General features: G+C 37.3%; 1 protein-coding gene across 1 annotated transcript in view; it reads left to right on the top strand.

The window, feature by feature from the left end:
- LOC140141556 (moesin-like) overlaps positions 1–26,553 on the top strand; it is a 72,609-nt gene extending 46,056 nt beyond the window's left edge. Inside the window, exons 5-15 of the mRNA XM_072163464.1 lie at positions 85–189; positions 5,739–5,908; positions 9,928–10,011; positions 11,758–11,904; positions 18,393–18,489; positions 19,515–19,678; positions 20,011–20,120; positions 20,662–20,915; positions 21,795–21,995; positions 23,688–23,873; positions 25,287–26,553. Coding sequence (XP_072019565.1) covers positions 85–189; positions 5,739–5,908; positions 9,928–10,011; positions 11,758–11,904; positions 18,393–18,489; positions 19,515–19,678; positions 20,011–20,120; positions 20,662–20,915; positions 21,795–21,995; positions 23,688–23,852 — 1,497 coding nt within the window. The 3' untranslated portion in view covers positions 23,853–23,873; positions 25,287–26,553. The remainder of the gene's footprint in view (positions 1–84; positions 190–5,738; positions 5,909–9,927; positions 10,012–11,757; positions 11,905–18,392; positions 18,490–19,514; positions 19,679–20,010; positions 20,121–20,661; positions 20,916–21,794; positions 21,996–23,687; positions 23,874–25,286) is intronic.
- Positions 26,554–26,924: the final 371 nt, after the last annotated feature.

The raw sequence follows: 26,924 nt of genomic DNA, 5'->3' as shown, positions 1-26,924 counted from the left end.
ATATCAAATAAATGTTTTTCCTGAACATTACATTATATGTACCTTTAATAAATTATCTCTTTTTTTCCATTTCTCTATTTGCAGGTGATGAGCCAAGATGTACGCAAAGAAACACCAATCAACTTCAAATTTAGAGCAAAATTTTACCCAGAAGATGTCAGTGAAGAACTCATCCAAGACCTCACACAGGTATGCTAGCTGTGATTTTAAACTACATTGTATAATAACTGCAGTCTGCAGACTTTCAAACATCTATGATGATATCTGCAGTTGAAATCCATACACCTCCTATGGAAGACATGACCTTAATCTCCCACACAGGGAGTGTTGACTTCAAATGGAGTCACTCATTCCGGTAATCCCATTCACACTCCTTGCGTGGGAGAGTACGGTCATGTCTTCCATAAGGGGTGTATGGATTTCAACTGGAAACCATAAAAACTTGATAGTTAGCGTATGTGCTTACTATCGAGCGCTTATGCAAACATGAAGAGCCCCATCCACAAAAGTGTAAAAGGTTTTGAGCAAATCATCGATACACATAGTTACATGCGAACAAGTAATGCAATCCCACTAGCTCAGTTGGTAAAGCGCCGGACTTTGGTACAATTCAGTAGCGTATTTAGCCCTTTTTTGAAACGGGCGCCCCGGTACCAAAAAAAAAAAAAAAAAAAAAAGGAGAGAGAGAGAGGGGGGAAGGAGGGAGGGAGAGAGAGAGAAAGAGGAGAGATCGAACTAGGGGAACGGGACATTATTTTGCAGGCTTCAAAATAGAAGTCAATTTGGGCCTTATGCGACTATAGATAGCCCTATAGCCTATATTTTGTGATAGGGGGCCTTACTTTCCGAGTACGCTGGCAATTCAGGAGAGCACACTTGTAGGCCTATGCCTATGGCATAAATTGTTTGGGCAGGGGCGGGCAAGTATAATATTTTGAGCATTTTTGAGCAGTTACTAGTTGTAACTAATGATACCGTTCAGGCGCGGATTCAGGGGTCCCTCCTCCCAAAAAAGAGGAAAGGAGAAAAATTGCACGTAAGTAGGCCCATGCCTAAAGCGCAATCGGGTCAATATATATAATATATAGGCTTATACATAAAGTTGTGTTTCTTCTTTCGTTAAAAAGAGAGCTCGATCCTGTGAAGGAGAGCGTGTACATAACATTAAAAGAAACAAATTTATTCCATGTTCAGTGAGTTTCGCCCGAAGGCTATATAGGCTTATATAGGTCTGTGATTATTTTAGGCATTGCTTGAAGGCGGGTCCTCTGCCCAAAAGCATGTGAAAATTACGGCGGGCCCGCCGATAGGGCCTGGCCACATCACATTTGTCACCAAAGTCAGTAGGCCTAAGGCGGACTCCACGCTGACTTCAATTCAACATCGATCCTTGCATGCTTTAATTGCGAATCTCAAGTCTTAGGCCTAAAATGTAACATTTAAAATTTTACAATTTGAGTTCGGGCCCTTTTTTGTTTTTGATAAAAGTGTAAAAATGATGGACCAAATGGTTTCAATTGGACCTTCATTTTCCAAATTTCAAAACTTCTCAGGGGGAACATCCCCTCAAGACACCCCCTGCGTATATAAACAACTGCCTGTTTTAGCTTCTGTATTTAATACCCAGCACTTGATGTTTAAACCAAATACAAAAAGGTGGCTTCCGAGTTCAATTGGCCTGTCATTTCGCAAATTTGATATTTTCGGCTTTTCCAAACTAAAAATTTTACACAATACAATTGCCAAAATGGTCCACCAAATGGCATAAATTAGGTTTTCATTTTGCAAAAGTTTCTCTCTTCTGACACCCCCCCCTTGCGTGCGCAACTTTATGTTTACATGTAGGCCTAAAACAATGCCGGGTAATTTATACAATAAAGGTCAAAACTTGTCCACGAATGGCTTCAATTGGGCCGTCATTTGGCAAATTTACATTTTACACAATAATAGTGCAAAAATAGTCCACCGAATTGCTTCAATTAGGTCTTCATTTTGCAAAATTTTCTCACCTCTCAGGGGGCACATCCCCCTCAGACACCCCCTGCATGCGCAACTTCATGGGTACATAATTATAAACCAATAATTCATATACAATTTGTAAAAGTCAAAACTTGTCCACAAATGGCTTCAGTTGGGCCGTCTTTTCGCAAAAATATAGGCTTTTTCAAAATAAACTTTTACACAATAATAACTAGTGACAAAATGGTCCACCAAATGGCTTCAATTGGGTATTTATTTTCCAAAAGTTTCTTTCTCAAACTTTTTTACCCCGGAATTTTTTTACACAATAGGCCTAATAGTGCAAAAATAGTCCACCGAATGGCTTCAATTAGGTCTTCATTTTGCAAAATTTTCTCACTTCTGAGGGGGCACATCCCCCTCAGACAACCCCTGCATGCGCAACTTCATGGGTACATAATTATAAACCAATAATTCATATACAATTTGTAAAAGTCAAAACTTGTCCACAAATGGCTTCAGTTGGGCCGTCTTTTCGCAAAATATAGGCTTTTTCAAAATAAACTTTTACACAATAATAGTGACAAAATGGTCCACCAAATGGCTTCAATTGGGTATTTATTTTCCAAAAGTTTCTTTCTCAAACTTTTTTACCCCGGAATTTTTTTACACAATAGGCCTAATAGTGCAAAAATAGTCCACCGAATGGCTTCAATTAGGTCTTCATTTTGCAAAATTTTTCACTTCTGAGGGGCACATCCCCTCAGACACCCCCTGCATGCGCAACTTCATGGGTACATAATTATAAAGCAATAATTCATACAATAAAAGTCCAAACTTGTCCACAAATGGCTTCAATTGGGCCGTCTTTTCGCAAATTTTAGGCTTTTTCAAACTCAAATTTTACACAATAATGACAAAAATGGTCCACCAAATGGCTTCAATTAGGTTTTCATTTTGTAAAAGTGCTCCGGGATGGCCGTATGATATTTTACAAAGATCTAAAAGTGCGCCCCCGGTCTACGAATTCCTGGATACGCGCCTGCAATTTCATGTTTTCAAAAGCGCTCGATAGTAAGCACATATGCTAACTAGCGAGTTTTTATGGTAGCCCTTTGAGTTCATAATTTGTTCATAGACTTCTGTTGCAGTCATGTTTTATTTCACATAAATTTAAAAGCCATACCTACTATTGGAAACACCCACTTTGATGCTCAATGAGAGAGCAGTTTATACATCTCATCTGTCCATCAGTTATTATGCCAAAGGTGGAAACATTTTGTGAAATTAACATGTACATAATTATGCAGGCTAAGTAGGGAGCCAAAAAATAAATAAAGTTCCTGCAGAAAGGAGAGATGATGACTCGTCGGACGCATCACATACTGGTCTATCTCGAAAAACACGTATTTCGAGAAAATCACAAATGAAAATCTTCGTATTAAGTTTACTTTTCTATTATTTAATAAGACTATGGATTTTCATGAAAGTGGTTTTAAATTAAATCATATACTTATAATATTTATTTAAGTGGAATCTTGAATTATATTTACGTATGCAATATTGCTTAAAACTACACTTAAGTTGTAGTTCTGTATGTGAAATATTTAATTTCCCTATATCGTATTTAAAGTGCATCACATACTGGTCTATCTTATGGGCTATCTCGATTTCGCGATCGGTGACGTGACTTTAGAAGCATCACATACTGGTCTATCTCAAGCTTATCGAGATAGACCAGTATGTAATGCACTTTAAATAAGATATCGGGAAATTAACTATTTCACATACAGAACTACAACTTACGTGTAGTTTTAAGCAATATTGCATACGTAAATATAATTCAAGATTCCACCTAAATAAATCTGTTAAGTATATGCTTTAATTTAAAACCACATTCATGAAAATCCATAATCTAATTAAATTATTGACAAATTCTCCTGTTTTATAGCAAGGCCAGTTTTGTTTTCCAATACCACAGATTTCATTTCTTCTCTTTTCCAATTGTAAGAACAAAATTAAGGGACTTTTAGAGATCCATTGAGGACCGAAAAAATCTGCACAATTTTTGCAGTCGCTAAAGGGGGGTAACCCTATTGGTTTTGGATATGGATTGTCTTTAAAATTACATAATAATATCAAATATCTCCCCTTTATGCTGCTTTGTGAAAAAACGAGAGCATTTTCAGCGTAAATGTGAATAAATAGCCAAATTTGCAATCCAATACCTTGTATACGTGAATTGCATTCTGGGTAGGCATGCAACAACAACAATTCCCGTTCGTATGACGAATGCTGACATGCTGCAATGCCCGGCCAGTATTGAACGGAAAATATTTGTTTTTTTTCGTACCGTTTCAGAAAAAAAGGAAACAAAATATATTTCCCCTTGCAATATGTACATTTCAAATGAATATAAAAAAGTTTGGGTTAAAAATGGAGAGGAAAAAACCTTCCGATACCGGGTTTTGAACCGGGTACCTCTAGGGTAAAAAGAACGGCGCCAGCTAGCCAATTGAGCTATTTCACCAACTGATATAATCAAGGAATTGTTTTAATTATATACGGCGGACCGTCTCCTCAGCACCTAGCGTAGTCTCGAGCCAGACTGTATGTGGCTATCGACGAGGATCGACGAGTGTCAGACCGACGCAAACTGGCTGTGTAGGAGACTACACTTAGCGTGTTCGCTTTTTCTCTTCCCATGATCCGAAGTAATTTTTATTGTTTACAAACTGGTATACCTGTAAAACCGCTGTGATTCATGATTTCTCCGAAATACATCGACTTGGAGCGTCAAATTTCAGGATAGTAATGAGAAAAATAGTATCTATTATGTGATACCAAAACCTCATCAACAATGAAAAAAATCGGGGATGATGCTGTCGATCGGGTTACGGACCTTTAAAGTGGTTTATATCGGGAGAATACCCTTAAGGGGGTACTACACCCCTGCCCAATTTTGTGCCTATTTTTGCATTTTTCTCAAAAATTATAACGCATTGGGGACAAGTAAAATATGTATATTATAGGGGCAAGGACTACAACTACTGCACTGGAAATTTTATTTCAGCACAGACAGCAATTGTGGAGTTACAGTCAAAAATGAGGGAAAACCAATATTTGATCAATAAATCAATAACTACTTGCTTTGAGTTGCTGAATTATCAGTACAGTAGATGTAGTCCTTGCCCCTATAATATACAATACATATCTTACTTGTTACCAATGTGCTATAATTTTTTAGAAAAATGCAAAAATAGGCACAAAATTGGCCAGGGGTGCAGTACCCCCTTAAACCATTTTCTTTTCAGATATGTTGACAAATATGAAGAAAACAGACAGTTGCATTCTTCTTTGAGATTGCATCTCTTACTGGTTTTGCACAGAATCCTTATGCCAGGGATAAAGATTGATGATTTGCCCCTCTTGACATAATGTGCAGTGTCTAGCTGATGCTAGACATGCTAGAAAACACATTTTCAGGGTTGTAGCTAGGATATTTTTAGTGCTGGGTGGCATTTGATGAAAATTTTGCATATTTGGCATTTTGTTGCCAAAATGGACCAAATTCTTGACTAATTCAATCAAATGGTGCAATTTTGGCCTCCTGAGTGGTGGGCTCCAGTGCTAAAATTGCAGCTGAGTGGTGGGCTCCAAACTGAGTCTGCCGCCCACCACTGCCCACTGTAGCTACAACCCTGCACATTTTATTGCTCTTTAAAATACTGTTGGCATTCCTTTTTCTCTGATCATTGTTTGATAATACTTCTTTCCAGCGCCTATTTTTCTTGCAAGTTAAAGATGACATCTTATGCGACAATGTATATTGCCCTCCGGAGACCTCGGTATTGCTGGCGTCATATGCTGCGCAGGCCAAATATGGGGACTATGACAAATCTAAACACAAGCCTGGTTACTTGTCAGGAGATAAGATGCTACCACAAAGGTGAGAGGAACCGTATTGTATAGGCCTATACACTGTACACATCCCTCAAGTTTATAGTACCCTCAATGGCCACTGTCTCCATAGTCTTGTAGAGCAATGTTTTTTTACTTCCTCAGTGCAGTAACTACACCAAGACCTAAGACGCACCAGAATTATGGCTGTTCCAGATGAAATTCATACACCCCCTAAATGGAGTTGCCCATTCACCATTAAGGGAACCGTGGAAGTACAGTCAGTCTACTCTGAAGTACAAAGTACAGACGCGGACGCATACATTGTGCCGACTTTGAAGGTACACATACCTGCAGCAGAGACGCAGCACTGCGCACTGTTAACGCGCTGTATGCGCTCACGTTGTCACTTTGTACTTCAGAGTGGACAAACTGTAGTGAATACCCTCAAAACAACAACATTAATTTGGATATGCAGTGGTAACATTCCAAGATAACCACATGCTGCCCCAATAGATTATGATTAGAGTTAGTATTAGGTTTCAGGATTAGAATTAAGGTTACGATTAGGCCAAATAAAAAAATTAACATGTTTCACGCCCCCTCCCGCTTCCATTTTTGAGGTTTCTTCAATTATATCTTTATTTTTTGAAATTCAGTTATAACTTTTCAAAAAATATGCCTAGGAAGTAGAGATGCTTTCTATAGCCTTGCTAATATACAAGAAACACTTTTGGATGGTTTTGAGATAATTAGAGGGTGCCTATCTCTCAGAACAACAAATAAAATGAGGCCTCCTCCTTTTTCTAGGCATTATTGTGTGCGCCAAAATAGCTCTAATTCTGGGTATTAACACCGATTTTGCGATAAAAAATAAAAAGCCCCCTCTTCCTCCTTTTTTTCAAAAACTCGGACGTGAAACAGGTTTTTTATTTTACTTGGCCTTATAGAATAAAATATTGGACCTACTTTTATAATCTATTAGGATAGTCCATTTGGCTTCCTCGAGACAGTAGTGTCCACATGTGAAATGCGTGTGATCAGAGAAGGTGCATCTATCTGTAACACGCGATATATAACATAAAATACTGTGCCCTACAGATACACTGCCTTTGATTGTGCGTGCATCACACAGATACTACTGTCTCAAGGTAGCCAATAGCAAAATGGATACATGGTAGAAGATAGTAAAAGCAACAATTCCAATCTTTTATTCTTAGGGTTAGAATAGAGATTAAAGTTAGTTAACTCTCTCCACGCGGGTGTCAACTGCAGACGACAGGTTTCAATTTTTTTTTTAATTTTGAAAATTTCAGAATTGTAAATTTTCATGACCATATTTGGAATCAGCATGGAAAATGCATTGAAATGAGTACAAACAAGCCTAGTATTGGTTCAGTGGTTCTTAAGATAGCTCTTGATATTTTGAGAAAAATGTCTCAAAACTTAGCATGCAGTTGCTCCCAATGGGCTATTCCATTTAAAATCCACACTACACTGGAAGATTTTGGAAATATCTTCGATAGGGGAGTATGCATTTCAAATGGAATGAACACATTAGGCAGCTCCATTTGAATTTTATACACCCTCTGCAAAAGATTCAACCTGAATCTTCTACAGAGGGAGAATGAGTTTGAAATGGAGCTGCCTATTAAAAAAAATAATTATGTTCATTCCATTTGAAAAGCATACTCCTGTGGAACATATTTCCAAAATCTTCCACAGGGGTAGTGTGGATTTTAAATGAAGTAGCCCAAACCAAGTCTTCACTTCTTTCTTAAAGTATTGTAATGGATTATGTCAGCCTATTATCTATTTTGTAACTTATGTCAATAATTGCATGATACAGCCATGGAGGTTCTCTGATAAGATAACAACTTGAGTCAGCACATGAAAAACAATGACACTATTCCAGTTGAAATCCATATACCCCCTATGGAAGACATGACTTTAAATCTTCCACACAGGGAGTGTGAATTTCAATTGGAGGTTACTTGAATGGGTGACTCCATTTGAAATCTGCACCCCCCCTGTGTGGGAGATGAAAGCTATGTCTAACATAGGGGTTGTATGAAGTTCCACTGGAATAGCCCTGCCATTAATAGTTTTGTTAATAGTCTTATTATTGGGTTCATAAATCAGCTAGACAGTGCTCATTAAGGGGGTACTACACTCCTGCTCAATTGTTTGCTTATTTTTAAAAAAAAAAAAAAAATTATAGTGCATTGGGGACAAGTAAGATATGTATATTATAGGGGCAAGGACCACAATTACTGCACTGGAAATTTTATTTCAGCACAGACAACCGTTGTGGAGTTACACTCAAAAATGAGGGAAAACCAATATTTGATCAATAAATCAATAACTACTTGCTTTGAGTTGCTAAATTTTCAGTACAGTAGTTGTAGTCCTTGCCCCTATAATATGCATATCTTTACATGTCACCAATGTGCTATAATTTTTGAGAAAATGCAAAAATAAGCACAAAATTGGCCAGGGGTGTAGTACCCCCTTAAAGTGCTTGGATGTGTGAAGCATCTCAATTGTTTTTTTGTTTTTTTAAAAGGGAATATTTTAGGCCTGGGTTCAATATATTTAGTAACCCCTTTATGATATTTGAAGAAAAGAACAAGAACAATGTTGAATTGTGCAAGTTTTTTGAAGGCTGCTTTTGTATTCAAATGAATGCAAATTCTTGCCAATGGCTAGTTTTGGTACAGTGGACCCATGGCTTAAGCCGGAAGTCGGTAATGCCAAAATCGCTTATTAAATGCTGCTTTGGGCATTATGTATTATTCAGTCAAATTGACTATGTTGCTATTAAATAGTGTGCTTACCTACATGTACAGGGTGATTTAAAATGAACTGTACCCAAATTCAAAAATTAAAATTAAATACTTACCGACATTTAAATAATTTGTGTTAGTAAGCTGTAACAGAATAGTATGTTTCCTATTATTGGTGAAAACATCATGTCTTTACCTCAAATGGTTTTGAAGAAAAGTACATTTTTATAAAACACACCAATTTTGTTACTGCGGTAGAGAACACGGATAAACTTAGTTCCATGTGTTGGTCTAAAAATGGGATGATAAATTGAAAATGCGATATCTAAAATCACTTATTATCAAAATTCAAAAATTCTACTACAGAACACTTATCACTGCTTTCTATGGTAGTTTTCTGATATGTACAATCTCCGCGAATATATATAAAAAATGGGTACAGTTGGGTACAGTTCATTTTAAATCACCCTGTAGTACAAATAGTCATCAGACCAATGCATTTGTGTTGCATATATGACAGCTGACCCAAATAGATAAACAAATCATTGTGATATCAGTGTCTATGAAGATGACTTTCTACATTCTGTGAGAAACGGATCAAAGTCAAATTACAAAAATTTTACAATCAGAGACAGAATTAAAAAGACTAGTTTGCGTCTGACATCTCTGTCAATCAAACTCCCTGCGACCCTTGATTGGTTAGAAGTGCGTTAAAGGACGGTTGATTCAACTGGTGCCTTCATTAGAGAAAAGGAATTGCAGTGCAGCAAGGTAAAAAGCAACTTTTCTAGGCATTGTAGACATGGTGCCTTCAGGAAAGACCTAACTTTTGACATGGTTTATACATGTACGTTTGAAGGTTTGAAATAAACCATCAGGCATCCTGTTTTACTGCCGCGTTCAGAAACTCCGATCATAACGACAACTCGTAAAGAAATCGTTTCTGAGGTAACGTCAGATGCAAACTATTGATCAGCTCGTAATAGGCGGGACTCATAACATTGTGTATTGATATAGAATGACGTGAATTGCGCATTGCGTGACCAAAGTTCGCTTTTGTGCATTTACGTGTTCGTAAGTTGGAACTTTATTGACTCGTACAGTAACAAAACGGAACAATTATCGCCTATAACGAGCTGATCATAGTATAGTCTTTTTAATTCTGTCTTGAATGATAGCCTACTGTTAAGGGTCTTAGTTGCCTGGCCTAATATGTACAAGGAATGAAAGAGATATATATAATGTGACCAATCATTTTTGTTTTCTTTGCTTATATTTTCAGAGTATTTGATCAACACAAGATGTCAAAGGAACAATGGGAAGAAAGGATAACCAACTGGTATGCAGAACATAAAGGCATGATGCGGTAAGACTTTTACTTTTTTTCATCTTATTTTTTCATCTTATTTAACGTGGGTGAAATAATTTCGGTGTTGAAACGCTGCTCTCCCATGATGCTCAGGGGCCACTGTAGGTATATGAATAGCCAGGAGTTGCCCTGATAGGAACTGGCTGCTGCAAGGTCTTTGTCATGCACTACATCTCCCCCACAATTCAAATGCAGTGATTAATGGGAGAGAGCGGATAATTGAATATGAAATTTGCCTCCACCTGAGATCAAACCATTCGTTCATTCATTCATTCACTTGATTTATACACCGGTTACATGTTCAAAAAAAAAGAATTTGTTCTTCCACACATCCGTGGTGTAAAACAATAAACATAAGAACAAGATTTAAAGATAGATATATAAAAGAACATTAATATGTATTTCACTAAGCTTTTAACCTGGGGACCTCTCGCTCTATAGAGTCAAAGACCTTAACCACTGGACCACAAGTACACCGCTTTCTTGTGTGATTATGAAATATATTGACCCTTCATGTGTTGATATTTTGCAAGAGTATTATGCTTTCTGACTGAGACTGACTCATACAAAATTTGCCCAGAAATCTTGAGTAGTCTGAAAGATAACTCATCAAAGCATTCATCAGGGATTAATGGCCCATAATATAAATTATAATACACATACTTGGATACGCCACAGGTACACCAGCATTTGGCAGGTCTATTACACCACCTGTGAACACAAACACATACCACATGCAGTGCCTGTCATATGTCACTCAGAATGGGGATATTTTGTTTTATCCATTCATCAGTAATGTGGTTAGCCAGCATGATAGACAGACACCCACCCACACACCCCCACACCCACCCAAGATTTCTTCTTGGTTTACGAGAATCAAAATCCACCATAGTCGCTGCACTTACTGTATGATACAATGAGAGAAGTTGATTCTTGCAACCTAATCGTACGAGAATCTATTCTGTGATTCTCGTCGAAATCCAGGCCCTGCCCCACACACACAGACAGATTGTAATGTAATTGAAGTCATGATTGGTCCACAAAGACTAATGTCATCAGTTCTGAATGCCATGTTAAGCTTAGATAAGTTAAGCTTAAGGCTACATGCTCTTTTTGGTTGAATTTTTTGGCGGGAAATAATAAATTTTAACCAAAATTAAGTTCATGTTGGGAGGAAAAATATTGGCTGGGTTTAACCTGACCACAGTGTAGGGCACTCTGTGTATGCGCAGGTAAAATATTTGCGAAATAGGGAGTGATTTCTGATAAAGAAACACAATTTGAGAAACACACCGAACAGGTTCTTTTGTTTTGTTGTTTTCAAAAACGCTTGTCACCAAATTGTGTGTTCTTCATGATTTCATCTATGAAGTAAAATAAGTATGAATGTACAAAATTGCTCTAAATTGTTATTTTTTTGGGAAAAATATAAAATATGCAAGCAAACCTTCCTGTTCATGGCACACATTTCCATCAAAAAGGCGTACTGTTGGAGAGCAAAAATGTTCAAAGTCATTACAATAATGGATGTTTTTCACATGAAAACTTTGCAAAAGGGGGTGTTTTCAAAGTTTGTGTACATGCATACATGCAGATACATAGTGTGTGTGTGTGTACGGGTGGGAGGTGGGGAGGGGGTGGTACGACAAACCTCCCAGTTTCTGTCCCACAAATCTTTGTCTGGAAATATGAAGGAAGATGTAGAAAAGAGGTCTAATTTTGCTCATCCTTTTTTTATTTCAGAGAGGAAGCCATGATGGAGCATCTGAAGATTGCACAAGATCTGGAGATGTATGGAGTCAACTACTTTGAAATTAAGAACAAGAAAGGCACAGACCTGTGGCTTGGAGTAGATGCACTAGGACTCAATGTATATGAGAAAGCAGACAAGTGAGTTGACACCAGTGGTATAGCCAGGTTTTTCGGAAACGGGGGGGTGACTGTATATGAAATACTTACAGGGATAAAGTACATTAAGGGATGTGGCTGTAGGAACAAAGACCAAACAAACATATTCTTGTTTACGCCGTAATATTGTAGTATTTCAACCATTTTACAACTTCAGCTGTGTAACTTGCAAAAATTCCCGCTAAAAGTGGTTCTTTGAATTTTTAAAATACATTAAAAATCGCATTGGACTTTTCAGTACTGATTATACTATAATGATTACCTGCCTATAATGTTCTGATCACACTATAGACTGGGATTATATGTGACCCCATTGCCAGGCAATTTGTTCCTATTGTTCCTTGTCTGGAAAAATTCAGGGACCGTGCTTTTAAATAACCCGCCAGAACACAATAAGGCCATTGACCTGTGTAGTGGTCATCGTTGTTCATTCGACCATAAAGATTTCTAGTCCCTCAGCAACTCATTAAAAATGCGTTGCATCAGGTCAGGGATTCTATTATAATAATTCTAATCCTTTCTTTGAGGTGAATAGATAAAAGAGAGTTCTTGAAAAACAGGTGTGATGTTGTAGATAATATATTATCATCAAAGTTGCTGGCATATAGGACATTTCGTGGAAGTGGCGCTTATTATATATTTCTTGTAAACACAATCTAATGTGGTACTCCCTACATGGAGAAGGTCGGTCTGCAAATGTCCATGCATGAAGCTATATAGTAGAGATATTATAGCTTCATGTTCAGTGTAAATCAATTAAAATACTATAGCTGGATATCAAAAAATCGTGATGCATTCCTTCTTGTTATGGACGATATTAATTTTGATATTACTGTGACAAAATCCATTCCCTTCTCAATTGATTAGGCTCCAGTCTTAGGCTTTCTTTTCTAAAAATAAATCATAGGGCCTAAAGGCAATTAAATATGAGCTAAACCCATATTCGGTATGCGGAAAGTTTTCATAGTCATCTATTACCTATACCAGGGGTCCGCAAATAGCGTGGCTTCCCGAGTGGCGCGAGGCGCCGTTTAGATTTAAAATAAATAAATAAATAAATAAATAAATAAATAAATAAATAAATAAATAAATTCCCATGTTCTCCGTGTAGAGACAGGCTAAAATAGTGCAAAATATTGCACCAAATGGCGTCATTTGCACCTCAACTTTAAAAAAAAACCCACGTTAACTTCACAGGGGGCACCCTCTGACTCCCCGGCCGTGCTAAAGCACCGCTGAAAGCTGCCGCGCAGCCATTGAGTGGCGCTTTTCAGTCTTTTTATTTCATGTGGCGCTTCAACAAACCTATTTGAGGAAGCCTGACCTATACCAGTTTTCACCCCGATGTGGCAGTGACGTCAACGCGTTGAGAGGGCGCACCACCAAATCACTCCACGATTTATGTAACAGTGAAATTCGGTTAAAATAGTCCACCGCTTATTTGAGCTTGTTTTGGCTTTATTTTCTAAAAGTATAGTCAATTTGTGCCTGTTTTCAGCTCATTTGCTTCCGACAAGTATATACATGAAGAATTCGGAGAAAAAGTCCCAATTTTTATTTCAGAGTTGAAGTTCTGGCGCAATTTGAACAACGTCCGTTTCTAAAATTGAGTGATTTTTAGGGTTAAATTTGCACAATTTTTCTTTGCGGCAAAATAACAGAAAAAGTCGGTGGTTAGCAATATATTCCGTTGAAAGAATAATATTCTACACATGATCAGCTTTAATCTGATACCAAGCTTTATAGTTGAAATACGTAATTCAAGTGCCAAAACGAGATCCAAATGTAGGCCTTTTACCGTGTATTTCAATGGGCGCTGTTAATGGTGGTGCGCTCCTTATAAGAGGCTTTCAAGATGTGTTACTATGTTCGCGCTTCTGTACAAAAAAAAAAAAAAAGACATCGAATAAGGGCGGAAGTCTTAAAAAATCAGTTTATTTCAGTCAGAAATGCTTTAAATAACCTTTGTGATTAATTTTAGGAACATTTGTTTAAAAATTTACCCAAAAATACAGGTCTCTGACGTCAAGAAAAGCATGAAAAATCGCTTTCGTGAGTGCTTTTGCTGTAAATTTATACCAGATCAGAATAACGCATAAAACTTGTATTTTTGCTTAAATTGCCAATATCAGTAGGCCTTGTTTTGAAGACAGAGAAGAAGAAGGGGGGGGGTACTTTGACATAATTAAGTAAATAGGCCTATATTAAAGATATTCAAAACATGAATACACACATTTTGTACTTTTCTCAACTAAAACTTTTAAATTAGAAAGTGCCCTTTTTGCATCAATCATTCAATTTTCTGTCCAACCTCTGCAAAACTCTGCATGTTGATGAACATGATGAAATTTGGGTCTTTTGGTGATTCCGAGCTGAGTTTTAAAACATCATTTCTTCCGAACGGAATGTCGCAGAGGGATGAAATTTTGCAAAATTACTAGAAACTATCTCTAGTTTACTTTAAAAAGTAAAAATTTGGATTTTGATAACTATTGACGCTTATAAGAGGGCGCACCACCAAATCACTCCACGATTTATGTAACAGTGAAATTCGGTTAAAATAGTCCACCGCTTATTTGAGCTTGTTTTGGCTTTATTTTCTAAACGTATAGTCAAATTTTGCCCGCTTTCAGCCCATTTGCTTCCGGCAAGTATATACATGAAGAATTCGGAGAAAAAGTCCCAATTTTTATTTCAGAGTTGAAGTTCTGGCGAATTTGAACAACGTCCGGTTTCTAAAATTGAGTGATTTTTTAGGGTTAAATTTGCACAATTTTTTCTTTTGCGGCAAAATAACAGAAAAAGTCGGTGGTTAGCAATATATTCCGTTGAAAGAATAATATTCTACACATGATCAGCTTTAATCTGATACCAAGCTTTATAGTTGAAATACGTAATTCAAGTGCCAAACGAGATCCAAATGTAGGCCTTTTACCGTGTATTTCAATGGGCGCGTTTAATGGTGGTGCGCCCTTGAAGCAGCTGTTTCGCTCACAAGATCTATGCGGTGTCTTTAAGCGGCGTGCGTAGTGTACACCAGCGCTTTGATCGAACGCTATAGGGAGTGTAATGAAATTCATACAGTGCTGATGTCACTGCCATATCAGTAGCCTGAATCCTTCTGGCCTCTAATGACGGCGTCTTTTATTTACCCACAATCCGTCACTTTGCCTTATTCAGAGGGCGCAACACTAAATCACTCCGCATTTTATGTAACAACGAAATTCGGCTAATATAGTCCATAGTGAATATGAGATTGTAGCGACCATATCTACCGACATGTTCACTTAAAATCACTCAATATTGGCTCATATGAATTCGACAAGTGTCTTTAATGATAACATGCAGAAAAAAACTGGACAATTGATCTCAAAAGCAATTCTCTGTGGCGGATTAAGAGAAAACCCCATCTTGAAATGTGAGTGGTGAGTTTAGTATATGTTTAGCTATTTTTTTTTTGCACCGCAAAAATAGCGAAAAAAGTCAATGGTCATCGATATATGTCGACAAAAGTTTTGGAATCTAGAGAAACAGAGCTTTAATTTGATGCCAAATTTATTTTGCCAAGTATTGCAGGGACGCCAGGAATGGCGCTTGAAGTAGGCCGAATTCACACGTTATCCTATGGGACGCTGAATTAGTGCTGCGCCCCCTTCACCAACAGCACAACCCGATGACCGTATGTAGTTGTTGAAAAACTGAAGGATCCAGTCTACCACATCAGGGTGAAAATGGTATAGCTTATCGCAAACCAGCCAAATTTGTATATGTTTGAATAGCTATAGAATACCCGTGAATATAGTGTCAGAAACTCTCACACATCTTGGGATAACCTTGTCATTAACGTGAGACAGAAAGCAACGCCATTTTGGGGATATATTTGAACATTGCGAGGGAAAACATTGCGGTAAAAGTAAGTTAATCATGAAAATCGTTTAATTCTAATAATATCAACCAGTAACGGACACTTAGCCAAGACTATGTGAGAAGTTTGGGGTATGTAAAGCATTTTCTTGTTATAAAAAACAAGGAAAAAGCAGTCCAAAATTAAACAACTCGATATTTTAAAAAGTACATTTTGAGAAGGCCTCACGCTGGTTCTTTTAATTCTAGTTCAAAATCTGTTCATCACCTGCAGTCCGATTTGGTATCTACGGTTTCATAAAAGTATTGGGAACTCTTTTGGATGGTATTTTGATTTAAAAAACCGATACTGTTAAAAATATCGGTATTTATGCCAGCGACATTTCTATTATGTAAAATGCATTGAAAATTGTCGGCTAAAAAGTGCATAAATTAAAATCGCGAACAGTAATAGCAACAACAACTATCTACATTCCAAGCGGAAACGCTTTTCAAAAACATACCACCTTTTTCGGCAATCGCTGAAACCGAAATATGAAATTCTAGGCCATCTGTAAAAAAGTGCGTGAGCAGAAATGACCATGAACTTGGGTCACCGAAATAAGTGTTTATATTGGTGTCAGGCCTTTCATAGTGATACAACAATTAGCCCCCAATAATGGCTTTCATTTGAACCGTTATTTGTTAAACTGCGATTTTTACTTTTTGAGAAATCAATGAATGTATCAAAAAACTTTTCGAAAGTCGATTTAAAATGGCCTAACCCGTTAACTTATTTTTGACACCCAAAACTGAAAGACCAACTTCTCAATATGAAATTTGTGATTAAAAAACCTGACCCTGAATGGAAATGTGTTTTAAGGGCTCGGATAGCAACGTTTGCATAGTATTTTTCTGGGATATGAGAGCACATCAGACGTATATCAAATTGCATTCTAAGTACGAGGAATGTCCTTCTGATGTTAAATAATTTTGATTTTTTTTTAATTCACGATATACAAATTTTATGGCAAATTATTAAAACTTGATATTTTATAATATTTTTGATATTTAACAGTCCTCGAAGTAAACTTTTTAAATCTAATGATATATGTACTTAAAGTGTGTGTAGCTGAGATGAAAAGCCGACTATCAATTGAAAATTTTGACCTTTCATATTGAAAATATACATTCTTTTCCCAAAAAGACCTAAATTTTGTTAGAGTTTTGGGGAAAAAAAATCTATATCTTCAATACGAAAGGTAAAAATTATCATATAATGGACCTCTCTTCATCCCAGCTACATGCACTTTAAATACATATGTGACCCGGCAGCACAAACGAGCCGTAAATTCCCTAAATTGTATTCTGAGTTATGGTGTAAAATGTGTACGAAGGTCGTATTCATCGGTCACTTAAGCTGGCGCGACAAGTGTCTTATTTTGATAGTCACAACACCAATCAATAATCCTATTATTGAAGTGGATAATAAGCTTCTACCTTAGATGGCTATAGAACTTTTAATAGCTCTGGTCTTTGTTTGCTTTTGCTAAATCCTTTTCAAGTGGTGGGTTATTTGTATAGGTATGCATAACCAACAATTAACAATGAGAGAACCTTCTTAAACCTCGTTGACTTGGGGATGATTTGAAATGACCGCCAATTATGACTGTTTGATATTTATTGCCAGCAATGTGGAAAAACAGACACACATAGAAACGAAAAAAGCTATAATTTTGTTGAAGGAGCAAAGTTTAACTAACCATAACTCCGCTTCTGGATATCGTTTGAAGTCAAATGATATACCATTTTAAAGTTTATGATGTTTATTTTTTAAACACGAAATAAAACAAAATTGACCGGGGGAGGAATTTACGGCTCATTCGCCGTGGACGGTCACATATCATTATAATTTGTAATCATTTGCCATAAAATGTGTAATATATCACAAAATTTCAAAAATTATTTGATATCAGAAGGACATTTCTCATTTTCAAAATGTAATTTGATATATCTGATATGCTCTCAGGTCACACAAAAAATATGTGAAAATGTCGCTATCCGAGCCCTTAAAGCCATATTATAACATTTTCATACAAAATAGATTAGCATTTCTTTGCCATAAAATGTTAGGTTTTACTGTCAGATATATCCCCTTTTATTTTTGAGCCGAACAACTACGGCAAAGCAAAGAAAATTGGAATTTACTACCAATGCATATGTCGCCAATACGTACCACTCCTTTGGTCATGTTATGGTACGACCCTTAGTTGTGTAGATCACCGTCCCGCACGCCGTGTACGTACTGTGTGTTATGAACATCGTGTATGTGTTCCATTAATAATTCCATCGTAATAATAAAATGCCGGTTCCATTGTTTTATTCAAAATCTCGGATTTTGACAAAACTACAGCACCTAGAGTCTTGATTTTTGCAGGGTATATTGGTTTAATAAAGTACAATATAATCGTGTAAAAATGAATTTTAAAAAATCGGTGAGGGGGTCCTCCTCAGCAAATGTTATAATATGGCTTCAAAGGAAAATGTAAAAATAAAAATAATAAAAAACAAGCATATGGTGAGAGAAACTTTGTCAAGTCTGATAACACATATATTTTGCTTTGCAGACTCACACCCAAGATTGGTTTCCCATGGAGTGAGATCCGTAATATTTCCTTCAACGACAAAAAGTTTGTCATCAAACCAATAGACAAGAAAGCACCGGTAAGTGTATTTATTCAGAAAACAATAAACAGTTTAAACCACCCCAAGTGTTACAATTAAAGTTGACAACATATAAATGAAATCCCATCTGGTGCACAACCCAACTGACAAAAAGCAAGGGAATGTACCAGCGTGGGAATCAAACCCGCAACTTCCATTGACTATACTGTTGTTATTTTTAAATTCTCGCACAAAAGTGTATGTGCTGAGTGTTGTGTCAAATGTGTGTGTGTGCGTACTTCACGTACAGAAGCTCCAAACTTGGTGACCAGCTGCCCAGAAACAACATTGCGTAGCTTACAATTATTGTACACATCGTGTCCGAGAATGAAAATACAACATATCCATTTAAGCCACTGGTAAACGGTGACGATCCAGGAGGTGTAAAGGTAGAGGGTATGCAACTAGAAATGTTTCTGATTTCACCAAATTGCATGTAAATGGTGTTAACAATGTTTAAAACCCAGGATTTTTGATGTGTTTCTGACCCTGGACCCGTCTGCTAAGGGACCTAAGGTAGCCCCCTGGATCCCAAGCGGGATTTGTGCACATTTTTGGAGCAGTTGGTTCATATTGTTGTCATAAGCTTTAGTACAATTGGTGGCAGACCCTTTCAATTGTTCCAAGAAAGCCAACTATTTCAGTATCAATTCATTATAGTTAATATTCTAGCTAGAGAGAGAGAGAGTGAGAGAAATATTGCTGGCATTTTCTTTCATGTTTTCATCCAACTGGGCTTAGCTTCTGATTATGTACATGTAACCACGTCAAACCTTACATAACTTGGAACTAATGCAAGCGTCAATTTGAAGTTTGAACCTACCCACCTCAAGCCTCGGCATATTATCAACATTGATTTGATAACGATGATTGAGATCAACAAAAGTATGACCTCAGTCATCGGCATCAAATCGACGTTGATAATATATTGAGGATTGATGTGGGTAGGTTCAAAGTTCAAATTGATGCTTGCATAAAGTTGGTTTGTATTTAAAAACAATGATATGATTCGCTGTTTTTTGCAGGACTTTGTATTCTTTGCTGCTCGCTTACGAATCAACAAACGCATCCTGGCGCTGTGCATGGGTAACCATGAGTTGTACATGCGTGAGCGTAAACCAGACACTATTGAAGTGCAACAGATGAAAGCACAAGCAAGAGAAGAAAAGGCAGCTAAACAATTGGAAAGGTAAGAGTGGTACGGTGGTTAGAGCACTCGCCTGAAAGGCATGAGGTCCTGGGTTCAACCCTAAGACATGGTGGTTAGGTACAGGGTTGGCATTGCCAAACAATTTCAGCCTGGATTGCCGGTCTTAAACGCGTTGACACAAAACCTTTTACAAAAAAATGTCCCGACTATTATTTTTTCACAAATAACAGGAATAAAATATATTTATTGAATTATAATTCTTTTGAAATTCCAGATCTGATAATTATGTGGAATCAAGCAGGGGTGAGCTAATGAAGGGAATGCAAGCTTGGCCCAATGTATAAACCGTTTTTTTTTTACTACCATTACAGAGCACAGCTAATGAAGGAAAGGCAAGCTCGTGAGGAAGCAGAAAGGCAAGCACAATCTCATGCTGATAAATTGCGAATGTATGAATTGGAAACGGATAAAGCCAGGAAAGGTAAGGGAATAGCAGTCAGTATCAAAAAGAGTAGGATGTTAACCCCTGACTGTCCCATATATCATCCAACCCCACTAGCATCTCAGTTTACTGCAACGATCTGTATCTAGTGATCAGCTTAACATCGGATGAAAACGGAAGTAAACAACAAGTATTCGAAAAGCGATCAAGTTTGAATTTAGCTCATGAATTCCCATACGGAAAAAATTAAAATTCCTATAAAGTTTAAGTTTGTTTAGCTTATAATTGGTGAAAATTATTCAGTTTTTGTTACTGTTGATTCGTCAATAAAGTCCTAATATCATGCTCGCGTAAATTTACATAAGTGCGCGCCAGTCACATAGTGCACAATGTGCAGCTAGTTAAGATGCTGCGCCCAACTGCACGCCATTCTATATTAATACACAATGTTTTTTTCGTCAACACCAATTTTGCTAGTTTTCACACTGATAATATTCCACTAATTGGTCTCTGGTTGATGTTTTTGATGCAAACGTTATTGGACTAGTTATAAATGTTTTAAAAATCTTTTCTTTCATAGAATTGGAACAGAAGGAAAGGGAGGCACAGGAAATTGAAGAGAACCGCCTGAGGGCGCTACAGGAAGCTGAGGATATTGACAGAAAGAGACGCGAGACGGAGGAACGAGTTGCTGAGATGCAGCGCTTGAGAGAGAGACAACAAATTGTGTCACAGCAAAATCTTGAAGAGAGACAAAAGCAAGAGGCGCAGCTATTACAAATGCAGGAAGAGGCAGACAGGAGGGCAAGGGAGGCAGAAGAATTGCGATTGCAGGTGAGATTCTAGCTAAGACTAATTCAGGTCAAGTAAGCAGAGAGGAGAACAAGGGAGGCAGAAGAATTGCAATTGCAGGAAGGTTCTAGCTAAGACTAATGCATGTCGAGTAAGCAGACAGGAGGGCAAGGGAGGCAGAAGAATTGCGATTGCAGGTAGGTTCTAGCTAAGACTAATGCAGGTCGAGTAAGCAGAGAGGAGGGCAAGGGAGGCAGAAGAATTGTGATTGCAGGTTTGAGTCTAACCAAGACTAATTCAGGAGTAAGCAAAGAGGAGGGTAAGGGAGGCAGAAGAATTGTGATCGCAGGGAAGGGTCTTGCTAAGACTGATGCAGGAGGAAGCAGAGAGGAGGGCAAGGGAGGCAAGAGAATTGTGATTGCAGGTTTGGGTAAACACGAAAGTAAGGCTTTTACTGCGCACGCCAATTAAGTCTTAATGCACGCTCACACAAATCCACTTAAAGCGTGCGCCAGTCACGCATTATGCAATGCACAACTAGCGTAAGCATTGCGCCCAATTGTGTGCACGCCATTCTATATCAATACACAGTGTTAATCTTGTTTTTTCCACCTTATATAAGCCGAACAAATTCAATGCAGGAGTAAGCAGAGAGGAGGGCAAGGGAGACAGGAGAATTGTGATAGCAGGTTTGGGTCTAGCTAAGACTAATGTAGGATGAAGCAGAGAAGAGGGCAAGGGAAGCAGAAGAATTGTGATTGCAGGTTTTGGTCTATGCAGGAGGAAACAGAGAGGAGGGAATAATAAAGATTCATGCCGTATGTTGACGTATCTAGACCATAATGGGTTCTTGACTAATAATCTCATTATTTCATTATCTTGTTATCTCATTATCTTGTTATCTCATTATCTCTCCCTCAGCTGGAGGCATCTCAGGCAGAGAAACACCAGATGGAGCTCCAATTAGCCCAACCTCCACCTCGAGTAGAGGATGAAGGCGACGAAGACACCAAAGAAAAATCACATGAAATGAACAATATGGAGGACATCCAGAACCTGCAATCTGAGGAGGATCGCATCACACAGGCCGAGAAGGACAAGCGTATGCAACAACAACTACTAGTAAGTAGCTGGGTGGGAATCTATAACTTTTGTGTATCACGCCATATGTGTGGCCCAATCAAATTGCTCGTTAGATATACACATATGCACGAGGAGGTTATTTATAGCCATCAGTGACCACCGCATGTGACATAGCGAGTTATTACATAGTTCAGTTACTTCTGTGTACGCGCAAAACAGCTCACATGCATGCTTGAAAACTGATTTTGCGCTGCCGTAAATTGTTCATTAGCGATAAGCGGTTCTACGCCTGTTTGATTTTTGAAGGGCAAAATGTAAATTGAGATTAAATATGTATATTTTTACAAATTTGATAGAACAAAATCTTGCTATTTGTAAAGTGAAGAGTTGCAAAGTGTTGGTTATAAATTTGGTTAATTACTTTGCATCAGTTACATGTCTAGACTATGCCATAGTCTATTTTTGATAAATAAAAGCATGTTAATCATGATGAAAGCATGTTAATCATGATGAAAGCATTCAGTTGAACTCGAAATTATACTGATATTTAATACATCAAAATACTAGTATAAAATTGTTATGAAAAAGTTAATATAATTATATTAGTGACAGTAATAGTAAAGTGGCTTATATTATTGAATGCAACATATCATAATGTCATAATTGTATTGGCACTTCAGTACTGAACAATTCTGATTTTAGAATCTGCCAGTTTATTAATCGCGAAATTCCAGGTTAAAAATAGACTATGGACATTCAATTAAAAACGTGATTTTGAACAGGCAAAGTCCCTAACACTCACACTGTCAATCATACTTGTTTATCAATCAATTTTAACCGCAAGCAAATACAAGACGCGCTCATTGACTTACTGACGCGTTCATGCAATTACACAACACAAAGGCGGCGTAGGCCACATACTTGTGTACCATGTAGTTATTAATGGTAATGACAGGTACCCGGAGGATTTAAACCATAACGAGATCTGGGCGACCAATCACAAGCCAGATCCATTTAATGATGCATTACATCATCGCCAATTTTAGTAGGCCAGATTTCCGACAATCTCATCCATAGAAGCTCATAGACAGCCGTGTTAAGCATGTAAACCGCAATCCAATGTCAGTAGTCCACTTGGGAAGCTAACAAACAGAGGGAGTAGGGTGACTGAAAAGATCAGATGTGAAAATCTATCAATTGTGCACACATTAATTAAATCAGAGTTTTAAGCTTAAATACAATATCCAGAGTATGCACAATGGGCAAGTGGACTACGGGGTAGTCTATTACATGTCGGGCATTGTGAAAAGTCCAAACATTTTGCTTTGGACCTTGGAATTTTCGATACGTTAAAAAGTAATTTATATGTGACATGATCAAGGGGAATGAGTCACATGACGACCCTGGTCGAAAATGAGGTTTACTTATGTTTCTAAAGAGGACAATTAGATCTTTCAGAAACTGAAAACCCCATGTTGATAGCACTTACGTCAAGTTACGTCAATTTATCAATCGCTGAAAACAATATAAAACAGAAGAATTTTAACACTTTCTTTGCCAATATCTCAAAATCAATATTAGCGACATCGGACGCATTTCCCTTGATCGTGTCACAAATGTTGTGTTAGTTCTTTTACAAAAGAAATGGTTCATAATTGGCAAAGCGCAAAAAATTAATCACGCTAAAATTTCCACTTTTTATTTATCGTCATTTGTTTCTTGATTCTACAGAGTCTTAGTCAAGAGCTTGAGCGAATGAAGGACCAAGCAAAGGAGACTACTAATGATAAACTACATGCGGCTAACATCAAGGCAGGACGAGACAAGTACAAGACACTCAAACAAATCCGTAAAGGAAATACCAAACAGAGAATTGATGAGTTTGAAAACTTGTAGATTAGTTCTCTTCCATATATGGTAAGGAATAACTTCTTTGAACTTGTTTACACCAGTTAGCTCAATCGATAAGGCGTTATACTATTTTTCGCCCTGATGTGGCAGTGACGTCAAATGCGTTGAAGCAGCTGTTTTGCTTGTGTATCTATGCGAGTTTGTGTGTACATTAGCACTTTGAGCGAACACTAGCGATTTGAGGCTGCGCAATGAAATGCGCATGACGTCACTGCCACATCAGGATGAAAAATGGTATAGACTCGGGTGCTTGAGTGCTTCTTAAAGAGGAAGCCCCGCCAGAGCAGTTCTTCTGGGGTGAACCAAACCCGCTTGTTTATCAAATTAATCAGGGACAAGGTTATATCTGGATTTGACAGGTACTAATTGATGTTTTAATGTAATTGCATCAATTAGCATTCGTCAAATTCAGAGATAAACTTGTCGCTGATTAATTTGACAGCCAGGCAGGGTTGGTTCACCCCAGGAAAACTGCTCTGGTGGGGGTTCCTGTGTAACGGTGCGAGTTCAAGCTCCCGCAGTGTCTATTTCCATTTTCATGGAAAAGTTAAGCTAGCTTGAAAATTTCCCTTGGCAAGGAACTTGCTGCTACTTGTCCCTGTACAAAACTCAGGGAGTGGATCCTGGCTGCGATGGTTGTTATATAATGTAGGCTGACTAGGGTTGTGTGCCTATATAGAGCTGTGTTCCTGAATGATACTCAAGTGGTTGACAAGGTGTGTCATAGTGGTCAGACACTGCACATGTCAAACAGCCTGGAATTACAGTGATAACATTCGAATACACATTAGCGATGGGTTATTCCGTTTATTTTCCTACACATTTAATGCATCAGTGATGTGTGCGTTTAACGTATAACACGCATTGATCCAGCCCCGTCTGGCGGCAAGATTTCATGAATATACGATAGGTGCGGTGCACCTCACAAAACCGGAATTTCTAACAGAATATGTTAGTACCAATGGCGCCTTGCATACGGTAAAATTCGCGAAGTTAACGGCCCAAACATGTCAGAAACTATGCATTATTTCGACGTATTAGTGTCAAATAATGAATGTTTTGAGCAAGTTTCATGCAAATTATTAAGGTCGTCTTCAGATTTTGTTACTTTCAACTGTTGATTAGCATTGAAGAATGGAAAATTGAAGGTTGAAAATTACTTGCGTGTTACACGTTTTATTCCACTATTGCTAAACGTTTAACGGATCATGCGTGCGTTTAACGTTCCCATGCCTAATACACATAAATATCTGCCAAGAAAATCAGCAGCCAATCAGCAACAGTAATAATGAAATTATGATAAGTTTTTAAATATTCAAGCCCCCTTTTATCAATGTTTGTCTTTCGTCATATGCATTGTCAAATAATCTGATTATAAGTGAAATGGTTTTCTGTTTTCTCTTCGTTATTTCTGCACAGGTATATATTATAAAAGCATTGATTATAGTATCAATGAACCAGTGATCAACTCCAATCTTTCAGCAGTCAATCAATCAATCAATCAATCAATCAATCAATCAATCAATCCGTCAACTAGATGTGAGTGGGGTGTATGTGTGTCAGTACGAAGAAACTTCTGTTGAGTTGAGCAAACCCTGAAATCGGAAGCAGTATGGATGCAGTGAGGATGTTCCTCTACAAGTTCCTGTGAACACAATCTTCACACGCAGTCAGAGAAGATGTCGTACACTTCCCACAATGCATTTCTTCCTTTTCTATACTAATTTGCTATCAGTGGGTTGATAGTCACAAAAAATACCTCAAATTAACAGCGCACGTCCAGAGCTTGCAAATTATGTTTATTTCATCGACCCATGTTTAGGCAGCTTATTCTCAACTTGAAAACAAATAGAACATGTGCAAAGCAACAGATGTGCCATTTGATGAAATGAGATGATGTATCATGATGCAAAGGATTCTGGGAAGGGTAAAATATCTTCTCTGACACACAACAAGGAGCAGTAATTGTCACCTTTCTCTAACCTGGGTATCTGTCCGGAAAACGTCTTTCATGTCAAAACATGTGAACAGGGCTCGAAGTAGTTATAATAATATTTTGCAGTAAACCGATGTTTCAAAGTCGGAGCTAACAACGCATACGGCGCAAAGTTCATTTATAATTCGCCAGCTAATCAGAGACTTTTCAACACAGTAAATATGCCATGTACGCTTTCGTCAAAGGTTTACTGCAAAATATCATATCTGTGAGTTAAGACTCGTATTGTGATGTAATCAAGAGGAATAAATCTGAAAACAGCATTTTCCAATTTTTTGTTCATTATTCATTCAGTTTCAAAATGCTATAAGTATGGTGCAAACCTCATTCAAATGTATCACTTGTTTTTATCGATAACTGAAAATTAATATAAACAAACAAGATCCCTCTTGATTATGTCACAATCATTGTGTTCAGGTCTACTGTGAGTCTAAGACCTAAATTAATTAAATCATGTTTGATGGAAAAAAATGGAAACAATTCACATCATTCTTGCTGCTACAAAATAGTGTGCTTTTTTTTTTGCCTGATTATTTGCTGCACATAAAAGTGATGACATATTAGTGTTAAATATATTTAATTGACTGTAAGAAAAAAATATTTGTACCATTTGTATTATGATGAAAATTATGTTACCCCCTGTCATGCAAGGCATTTTAATTATGATTAATGTGTTGTAAATTATTAAATATTCATGAATATTCATATATTATGGAAATATTAATAAATATTAATATGCTATTTATGAAAACTCTGATTGCTTATATGCAATTTAAGAAATTCAAAAAATTGCAGCAAAAAATTGTGCTTATATTTTTGGCTATTCTTATCGATACACACCCATATGTACGTCATGTAAATGTATTTTTATGCTGTAGCTGTACACTAGCTCAACTTTTGGGATATAAATATAAAATTTGGATGAATTTGTGAAAGTTAGTGTGAGATATGAGAAATATGTCTTTTCACATGTGCCTAATAGGGTATTATTATAATTATGATTTTGATCATATTCGGTCGAATTGTGTGTTATTACACCAATGTAATGGTGTTCAATTATA

The sequence above is a fragment of the Amphiura filiformis genome, chromosome 19 (genome assembly GCF_039555335.1).
Source record: "Amphiura filiformis chromosome 19, Afil_fr2py, whole genome shotgun sequence".
NCBI classification, from domain to species: Eukaryota; Metazoa; Echinodermata; class Ophiuroidea; order Amphilepidida; family Amphiuridae; genus Amphiura; species Amphiura filiformis.
Note: the sequence above shows the minus strand (reverse complement) of the source record. Positions and strands in the feature narration are given on the sequence as shown.